Source organism: Macrobrachium nipponense, chromosome 3 (assembly GCF_015104395.2).
Source record: "Macrobrachium nipponense isolate FS-2020 chromosome 3, ASM1510439v2, whole genome shotgun sequence".
Classification (NCBI taxonomy): Eukaryota; Metazoa; Arthropoda; class Malacostraca; order Decapoda; family Palaemonidae; genus Macrobrachium; species Macrobrachium nipponense.
Genome location: NC_087202.1, coordinates 115,173,159 through 115,183,607, shown reverse-complemented (window position 1 = coordinate 115,183,607; position 10,449 = coordinate 115,173,159). Strand labels below are relative to the sequence as shown.

Below are 10,449 nucleotides of genomic sequence, written 5' to 3'. Positions count from 1 at the left end.
TCACCCTCGTGCTTGAGAAGACTCAAGACTTACCCTAGATCTACTATGGGTCATGATAGGGTCTCCACAGTAGGACTTCTCTGCATTGAAAGAGGTTATGCCAGCAGGATAGATATGAACACCATAATAGATGTATTTGGCAAACGAAAGGGAAGGGACAAGATATTCTTTTAATTTCACTCTAAATATGCTATAAAATGTGGTGTAATAAAGATTTTCTTCTCTATTTGACTATTTGTACAGGCTTGGAGTAATAATAATATGATAGAAAAGTAATTGGTTACACATTTACATATTTATACTTATTATTCTTTATTTCTATCAAATGTAGGAAGAGGTCCTTTATGTCTCGTTGACGACTGAGCCAACAGGTTTTGTACTGCTTTGGCCTGGAGTAGTGCAGCAATTCCTGATACTGTCTGTTCGGGAAAGGATGTTTCTTGTCTAATGGGGAGAAAAGTAAACCTGATTTCTGTGTTATAGTCACTCCCTTCGTAGCAAAAGCACACCATAATTCATGCTTCTTCAAAATTCCTAGCGTAAAAATGGCAGCAAGTTGAGAGGCACCATCCCTGATCGCCCTGTCTATACAGTAAATGACGTTGGAAACGTCCGCAAACTCATCTTCAGGTAAGGAGGCGGATTTGAGATTTTTGCCTAATACCCCAATTGACCAATAGAGGAAACTCACTACTCCCAAGGAATGGAAAACGCCCCTGAGAAGATGGCCGATCTCTGATGAGGAGAAACATTACCTTAGTAGCTGAAAAGACTGATCTTTTAGAGTCCACCAGACAAGAAAATTCTCCTTGAGAAGAAGCAGCGTTTCCTAAAGCAAACATTTCTTCTGTTCCATACCTGGAAGGCAGCCGAGATGAGGAAAACAGAATGTTCCTTTTCCCTGTTCTCTCTTAAGTTTAAGCCAAGCTTCAATATTCTTTAAAGCCCTCTTAGCCGAGATGGACAAAACTATATTTTGGCAATTTTGATGACTCTCCAAGGTTTTCCCAATTCCAAGATGATTCCCGAGAGGCGGGCTCCCTTGGAGTAAACGATTCTGGGTAATTTGCTACAAAGAAATGAAGGAGTTGTTTATATGCTGTATTCGAAGAGCTATTGTCTGCATTATCCTCGTCTTCTACGTCTGAGTCTCACTATTCATCTTCTGACAATACTGGTGACAAATCTTGTATTTCCAAAGTAAAATCGGCAGCTCCTTGAAGTTGTACCAAACCTAAAATGCAATCAAGCACTACTCCTTTAGAAGTAAGAGCTGAATGCAAAAAGGGAGTAAAAACTGACGCCCTAAAGTGCTCTGAGTCTATCACTTCTGCGTCTATCGCTTCTGCGACCTTCTCTGTATATTCATCAGAGTCTGAAGAGGAGTTCCACCAACTCCACGAAGAGGGTGAGGCTCCTCTTGTCCTTTTCAGTGGACGTGAAATTTCCGAAAAACGCCGACGGCGCCTTGGAAAGTCTTCATTAGAGTTACTACATGATAAATGTCTCCCAGAAACGCCTTTCCAATAGCGTTCTGTGATGTCCTTGGAACGTTCAACAGGATCGTCTGAGGGGACACCTACTCGAGTGCATTACCCACTAGCTTCCCTTCGACTGTCAGCATGCCTCTTCCCAGGCTATGGGGAGTTTGACAGAGACCTCGGTCTAGGAGCACGAGTGGGTCAAGCAGACACCTCCACTTCACAAACATTAGAGTTAGCACTGGACCTATCGTTCATCAAAATTTGCACAGATTCACCAATTTTATGCATAGCATCCTTAACTTCTTTAAAAGCAACGTTCATTTGACCTTTAAGACTGGCAACGGTGTCGGGTTGGGGGGCGTTGGGGTCCTGGGTAGGAGACGAAGGAGTGTTAGCATTATGACTATTAGTAGGAGGCTCATCTACGGGAATTTCCTGACTGATTAAAGCAACAGAGGAAGATAGCTCTGGATAAGGCCTGAGCACTCAAATCCTTCTATTCATCACACATATTCTCAGGAGAATAATCTTGGCCCCTGCAACTCACACACTTCGAATGAGAGTCATACTTATCCTTGGTTAACCTAGTTTTGCAACCAGTGCTGCATAACTTAACCGATGAAGAACTCGAGTCCGACATGACTCGCCTAGGCTAAAGCATACAGAAAAACTATGCCGAATATGAAAAAACTAAGGAGATTCACTAAACTTGCTAACTAGCAACAATACCACCAACTTGCAAAAAACCAAAGATTGTATGTCACCGTAACAATGCATTCAATTAATTCGTGAAAAAACATATTTTCTAGCTGCCTCCTGTCCATGTGCTTACAATGTCATGGCGGCAGGAATATCTGAAGATGCTACCGTAGTCACTACTAACCTCTGGTAGAGGGGGGTGAGAAGAGTATCACCCAAAGTATCAACAGTACTGGCGGGAATGTTTATTTTTTTCTAGCTGCCGATTGCGTCAGGGACTCGCCCTATAGTAATGGAACTACCAGGTAAGTTGTGTACACAAAAAAGTGGTTTAGTAGAACGTTAAAGGCCATGTAATCCATGAAACAACAAAACCACATTACGGTGAAACTGGAAAGTTCAATATAGGGTCAAGTAAAATCAATGGAGATACAGTTCGGATTAAAATATAGTATACCCAGGAAGTAAGTGTTGAAGAACTTATTCTAACGGAAAATGCAATGAGAAAAGAGGAAGCTATTACAAGACTAGAATGAATGAAGTGACTTGGTAAGTAACAGGTTTGTGATTATGTGCAGTCTCTAAATCGCCAATCTTATGCCAAGAATGAGTATTTGATAAGCTGCTTTCTGCCACATGAAGCTGCTCACCTAAAGTCCATCTTAAAAAGCGCAAGAAATTTCATGCCATGTTTCAAAATCTTTTAAATCTCCTAGATATGATTCTGAATGGGTTAAATCTTTCCTTTATTGTGGATGCCCGAATCAAAAGTTTAGTTTTGCCCATGAGTCAAAATAACACGAGAAATCCAGAATTACTCAATAAATAAAAGGCACTAAAATAATGGAAATATACAATGCTTCTAAGGGCATTTCTTAATTATTTTGAGAAACTCAAATATTAATATGTAAACTTAAAACTATTCCTACGTTCTACAGTGCTCAACTTCACATCAACATGGCACGAGTTTAGTTACGAGGGTTGTCTGTAAAAGAAGGTTCCCAAAGATTTTTCATAATGAAGAACATGATTATTGGCATTGAATAATACATTTTTGGCAAGCTTAGACTTTTTCCTATTTTTCGACATAATCGCTGTTGAGATCGATGCTTTTTTGCATGCGGAGTACCATCTTCTTTATGCCTAAATCGTAGAACTCTCCCGCCGCTCCACGAGGGTAGCTTAAAACCTCTTCTTTCAGATCCTCTCCGGTTCTGAAATGCGTTATGGACGTCTGTACGTCCGTCTTTGAATTCTCTGCACCATTGGCGGACGTGTTGTACGCTCACACACTTTCCTCAGTAAACTTCACACAGTTGGGAATGAATGCCCACCAGTGCAGCGTTATTTGCACACAAAAAACGAATCACAGAGCGTAATTCGCACCTGGTGGGAGATAGCTCGCCGGGAGGGAGGGGACTGACTGGGAGAGGGGGGACCAAGCTACACGCCAGTGTCGCTGGATCCCGCGTAACAGCGTTCCTTGCGACTGCAGCTCCTTGAGAACCTTATTATATGGACAACCCAAGTAATTTAAGTTCGTTGATAATTTTAAAAGCTAACTATTCGGAAAATGCTCTCAGCTTGAGCTATAAATTCATTACAAGAAACCCACTAGTACAAGGAAACTATCCACCTCATGTGGTGCACTGTGAGTATCACTCAAGGGAGTTTACATAGTCCCTTCAGTCCCCAGTTGCACCTACATTTCAGACTTTTACTTTACCACCTTCATCTCTTCCTTTCCATTTTGTTGTCCAACAGCTCCAGCTCCCTATTTCATGAGATAAAAGTAAATATATGATTAATAAATATCCGGCGGATCTATATTGTCCATCGATTTTTCATATACTGTACATCTGTATTTTCTAGATATTTCATGCTAGTTCATCTTATACACAAATAAAGAAGAGGTTTTAATTAAGGAGTTTTAAGTTTTATTTATTATAGGGGAATTTGGTCTCTTCAGGGATATTAATTGCACGTGGAAGATATCTTGAGAATTTATAGTGCTTCCAGATTATTCATACATACGTATATATATATATATATATATATATATATATATATATATATATATATATATATATATATATATATATATGAATAACTTGATCACGAAGTATATAAAACGTGATGCTATGTATAAATAAAGGTTTTTTTGCCACGAAGGAAAAAAATGAAAAAATGAGTTGGCCGAGTACTTCGGTCCTATTCGGACCCTTTACTGAGGCATACTGATTTTACAAAGAACACCATAGTTTTCCAAAAGAAGGCTTAATATACAAACTGACACTACCAAATTAGCCATAGGGGCGATTTTCACTCTACAGAGAGGAGGAGGAGTCATAGGCTAGCCACACCTTGAAGGATACCAGCGGTAAACAAGTGATTCTTCCAGAAAAACAGTACATTGGGGTGATACCTCGGTAATTGCTAGATCTAATGATTATGTTTCAAGAAATTTACTGGAATCGGCAATTATACAAATCACTAATAAAAACAACCTAAATCTTAGTCTGGGAATGTACCATTTGGACCCATATATTTGTAAGATGTTTATGAAGGACCTCAAAATAAATGAACAACTAATAAATTAGTCCCACATGTATATAGTTTATTATTCTAATCTCTCTCTCTCTCTCTGTCTCTCTCTCTCTCTCTCTCTGGTTCGATATTTTCTCTCCCTCTTTCTCTTGCTCGATTATATATATATATATATATATATATATATATATATATATATATATATATATATATATATATTTATATTTTCTTTCGTCTTTTCATTAATAATAATTTTTTGTTGGGAAAATTTGTGTAAAAATTCATGATATTAAATTGTATATGCTCCCGTGTTGTTTTCAAAATGTACTGTTTTTCAGGAAGAATCACTTGTTTACCGCGGGTATCCTTCAAGGTGTGGCTAGCCTATGACTCCTCCTCCTCTCTGTAGAGTGAAAATCGCCCCTATGGCTAATTTTGGTAGTGTCAGTTTGTATATTAAGCCTTCTTTTGACTATGGTGTTCTTTGTAAAATCAGTATGCCTCAGTAAAGGGTCCGAATAGGACCGAAAGTACTCGGCCAACTCGTTTTTTCATTTTTTTCCTTCGTGGCAAAAAAACCTTTATATATATATATATATATATATATATATATATATATATATATATATATATATATATATATATATATATATAGTATATATATATCCCACCAGTATCCCTACATTAAGGGGTTGGTTGCCTGATGCGCCTTCTCCACTGCATTCTATCAAAATCATCATCCTCCACCAAACCTCTTCTCTCCATATCTTCCTTCACTTTATCTCGCCATCTAATTCTCTGTCTCCCTCTTGATCTTCTCCCTCTTAACAGGTTCCTCCTAAGCCCTCTTCACTCCCTCCTCGTCACCCATCCTCAACACATGTCCATACCATCTCATTTGTGACTCTCTTATCACCTCTGTAATCTTTACTAGGCCTGCCCTTCTTATTTCATTATTTTCCAATCTCTCAAGCAGTGACATTCCAATAATCCACCTCGGCATTCTCATCTCTGTTCTCTCAAGCTTTACTTCCTCTTTTCTTCTTAGAGCCCATGTTTCTGCTCCATACATTAACACAAGTATTTAAACTTTTCTGTCTGTTTTATAATCGAGCATCTTTCTTGTATTACTATTCTGTCTCTATCTTCCCTGCTGCTCAGCAGAACCCCTGTTTTATTTATATTCATCTTTAAGCCATCCCTCTCTAAAGATTCCTGCCACTCTCCAACCCTTCTTTGTAGGCCCTCCTCATTTTCAGCAGTAATCACCAGATCATCGGTGTACTGAAGGATATTTGTAGCTCAATGTATATATATATACATACATACTAGTATAAATATTCCTGTCCTATCGACGGTAAGATGTCTTTTAAAAATATTTGTAATAATTTCTAATAAATGTATACCATCATCCCTTTATGAAAGGCTGCATCAAAGTGTACTGGTAGCTTTAAAATTCGGCGGTTTTTTGGTTCTTCTATTCATAAAAATTTCTGTTCATTGGTACGGCAGATATTTGTTGCAAGAGGCACACGCAAAATATTTCTGGATACCTACTTTGTTCATATCATTCTAAAATTATACATACCGATATCTGCTAAACAGTTCAGTGTCAACAGAATTTTTGAAACATAATTTGAACTGTTTTCTCGTTGCTACCGTTTGACTGAAAAGCATTCTGTAAAAAACGTGCCTCTGATAGCTGTCAGTACGTAAATTTTAATAGAATACGGCTAACATATTTTCAGTGCTAATGAAGTTCGAAAGCTTCACAAGGAGGGCCAAGTTGACATTAGGATATAAAAATTGTTTCGTAAAAATTCTCTTTATTAAGAAAAGATAAACAATTATATAAACTTACAAAATAAATTAAATATTTTCAACAAATTTATAACAGACAATAATAAACACATACAGCATTATAAACTATCAACAGGTTACACTCCATAAGTAAACACCAAAAGTTAAGAGTGGGCAATCCTTTTCACTTTCCTTCCCATTCTGATAACGTTCATTCCATTCACCTGGGGTTAACACTTTCTTAAATATTAACTGCTATCATATATACTTCTTGGTATAGGATTATAAAATGCTGCTTGTAATAAATAAAAGGCAATGTCTCCGTGTAAAACATTATATTTTTCTTAGGCATCCCTTGGCTATTTGTGGTCTCAAAATTAAGAAGCTTGTATGCCACGTATAACTTCCGTTCCTGCTTTTCTCTGGCAGCCCCTTACTGTGTGGGTCCATCCTACCTCAGAAGGTTATCATGTTCATCTAGAAACAAGAAGCTTCCTCAAAGTAATTTTTCAATGAATGAAATAATTATGTATGCGAAGTTATTCTGTGGGTAAATGTATATGCAATAAGATATTTTTATGACGTATCACTTGATTTACACTTTCTTAATTATGCAAACGGATCATCGCGTATGGCATCTCCGAAGTAATCGTTGAACAGAATAATATTGATTCTTTCTGAATAACCGAGTTTACACATACACAGGCACTGTCATCCAGTGTCTGTATAGCGACTTTTTCTTCAGATTTTCGTATAGTTATTTTTCATGTTCTCAGCGTAATAATCACCATTGTCATTTGCTCGTTTTAAACAAGTCTCATATAAATAATTTTGGAAAGATTTATTTTTTATCAAATTTTCCTCTTCTTAATTTCAGATGTTTCTTGTCGATTATTCATGCACATTCTTTTCCAGTCATTTAAAATTGATTGCCTTAAACAGCTTTGTATCTGCCAGCTTGCTCAGAGTTTTATGGTTATCGTACAAATGCTGTGAATCGGGAATGATAAAAAATGAAATACTAACTTTTGAAGTCACGTGTATTGCCGTTGTTTACAGGAATAGAAAAAAATATTGAACTTTTCAACGGGAATTTACAAATTCGTGGAGAGCCACTTGCACATGATCAAGGTTGTGTAATTTATAAATAGATTTGATAAGTGAATTGGTCTACTGTGGTTTATCAGTAATGTTGGCCATATGTCTTTTTCTATATTCGTAGAAGTTACTGTAATTACATCAACAAACAAATATTATTCAAAAGAAAAGATTTGTTGGTTTATTTCACCTCAAATAACCATCAACGTTCAACGAAATCTCCAGAGCCCAGCACAATGCATAATGTCCATAACTTTGCGACTGTTGTTCCAAAGCCTTATTATCAAAGTCACTGAATGAAGTCTATCGGAATGATTTAGCGAAAGAAGACCATCCCGCATGCCACAGGACACTATATTTCCTTTTATCACGGCGCTTTCATAAATATTTTAAAATCTATGGGTTGTCAGTTTTTCTAAACTGCCACAATACATGATTGTTTAAATGATCGAGATATCTTAGAAACGGGCTATTAATAGGGGTGCCAAAATACACAAATAATTAAATGGCTTCAATTAAGCAATCTTAGCGATTGCATTAGTTGCGTGTGTTAGTTGATATAACTTAAAAGTTATAGTGTACATAACTACAATATGACAAAAATTGTCCTGAGTCTCGTTCTTTGACTGTTGCGTCAGTTCTTTGCTGTGCCACATTCAGAGTAATGTATCCAAGCTGGGATTTCAAGAACAAACAGGAACTATCGTTTGTTGCTGCTGGTGCAATTTGCTCAAAGAATTCATAACAAAACAAACAGAAAACACTGGGCGTAGCAGCTACCCCTGGTTTCCCTGCAGCAATGTTCCGCCTCATCGCGCATCTCGAGGGTGAGAGTAAGACGTATGATCTCCGACCGCGATAAATGAATAAGAAACGCTCTACTTCTGAGCACTTTCTAAAAGCTTCTTCTGCTAGATCCGAGGCTGTCTAGTGGGAAAGCCACAGTGGTGTTTTCAAGCAGGTGCTCGCTGTCCCATGCGAATAAACTGAAAGCCATGCAATAATGTATTTACAGGGCATTCCTTATTGAGGAGTTTCGGAGCTTACACGTACACGTCTCGGAGCTTTCTCTTAACTCTTGTCACTACAGAACAAACGACCGATCCTGTATGTAGTAAAACTCTTTCCCTCTTTTCACTAGAGTCTTAACTCTAGTTTGTGAAGTCAGTTTCATCTCCTGCTTTCTTGCCACTAACAGCCCTTGGCATCCTCTTATTTAGGTGTCTATATTATGATGGAAAGAAGAGAGACGAGACCCTGGTTTAGTCGGGTTTATAATAACCTGATTCAAAATGTCTTCGAGGGACTTCTGAGATAAGTAAATGCAACGTACACTAGTATTAACAGTAACAAAAAATGCTAGGGTTACTAATGTTAGCGTTACAAAACGTAAAGAAACTAAAATGAAAGTGTTTACCTAGGGCGTGTATCTACTACCTTATGTTAGTCAATGTCTCAGGTACAAATAATTACGGAATCACTTTCATGGTTATGTATCGCATCATTCAGTAAAAAGAGCCGAACATTCGGAGTAAAGAACAATGAAAGGTGCAGACCAACAAGGACTTCATCATTGTTCTTGATTGTATGTACAATTTGAACGAAAGTTGAACACAAACTTTTTTAGGTGGATATTACCCAGAATGCCACTAAACTGTAATCGCTCGGGCGCAGACGCCGTACACGACGGAATCTATCCATGCCAGGAAGGCGTCCGTGCGGGAATAGATGCCTGGGTATCGGGGGTCACCGCACCCAAGACCGCTACTGACCACACCCACTTCCTCACCACGTCCACCTCCGCCCTCGTACACCAGCGGACCGCCCGAATCACCCTGAATGAAATTCATAGAATTTTCTATGAAAAATTATGCATATTTCTCTGTTACATTTAATGAACTATATAGGCGTAAGATTTGAGAGAGAGAGAGAGAGAGAGAGAGAGAGAGAGAGAGAGAGAGAGAGATAGGTTGGTAGGCTTGTAAGAGGATGTCATACTAAATGTCGAAGCTCTTCAGTTGTATTGATTCTTTCTCCAAACAGGTTTTGCAGAAGGGGAGGAAGGGGGGAGGGGGATGCAACACATAATCATTTGCGTATGAGAACATGGACATCTGTTATATAATAAATGAGGGACGAATAGCGATCATTAACGATACGAGCAATTTTAGCACTGAAATTAAATTATGGTTGGCTGTGGATGAAGTAGATTAGTTAGTAATGACATGTAGTATTTCAAAATCGATCGAATACCTTTGCAGGACATATTCTTTTAATCATAATATTTTGTGGATTTTGTCTACAGAAAAAAAACCATAGTGATTTTAGAGACGGAAATTTCAAGAAAATTTTGCTTTTTTTATATTCTTCTCAACTCTTATCAGTAAATGATGAAGCAAAATATAAACAAGCCTGAGATCTATTCGTTATTTATTCACTGCGATGCAAATAAAACAATGAAACAGAGCTAAACAATCAATGCAAGGAAGAAGGATATGGCCGATTTTTAAACCATCTAGTCAGAAAAGAAAATAAATATGTTAACCTTAACACTTTTTTAAACTCCTAATGCAAAAACACTAAAATCTTTCTCTATCATAGGAACTGATTATCAATGTACACTAAACTAGAATGACAGGGCTAACGGCACTAACCAAGATTCATGTCACATAGCAGAGACTCTTAAGTTTAAAACCTGATCTACCCCACAAAGCTTTCACTTGTCCATGTGATTATTTCTATCTTTCCATCGGGTATAAACATTCAAAACTCATGACTTACCCTACAGGCATCCCTCCCGACGCCTCCGCCCGCGCACAGG

The 10,449-nt window shown here is 37.8% G+C and overlaps 1 protein-coding gene across 1 annotated transcript in view; it reads right to left on the bottom strand.

Moving 5' to 3' along the window:
• Positions 1-6,638: 6,638 nt before the first annotated feature.
• Positions 6,639-10,449, bottom strand: part of LOC135222477 (uncharacterized) — a 40,764-nt gene continuing 36,953 nt past the window's right edge. The window contains 2 exon segments of the mRNA XM_064260562.1: positions 6,639-9,463; positions 10,410-10,449. The exon segment at positions 10,410-10,449 is cut by the window's right edge and continues 127 nt beyond it. Coding sequence (XP_064116632.1) covers positions 9,278-9,463; positions 10,410-10,449 — 226 coding nt within the window. The 3' untranslated portion in view covers positions 6,639-9,277.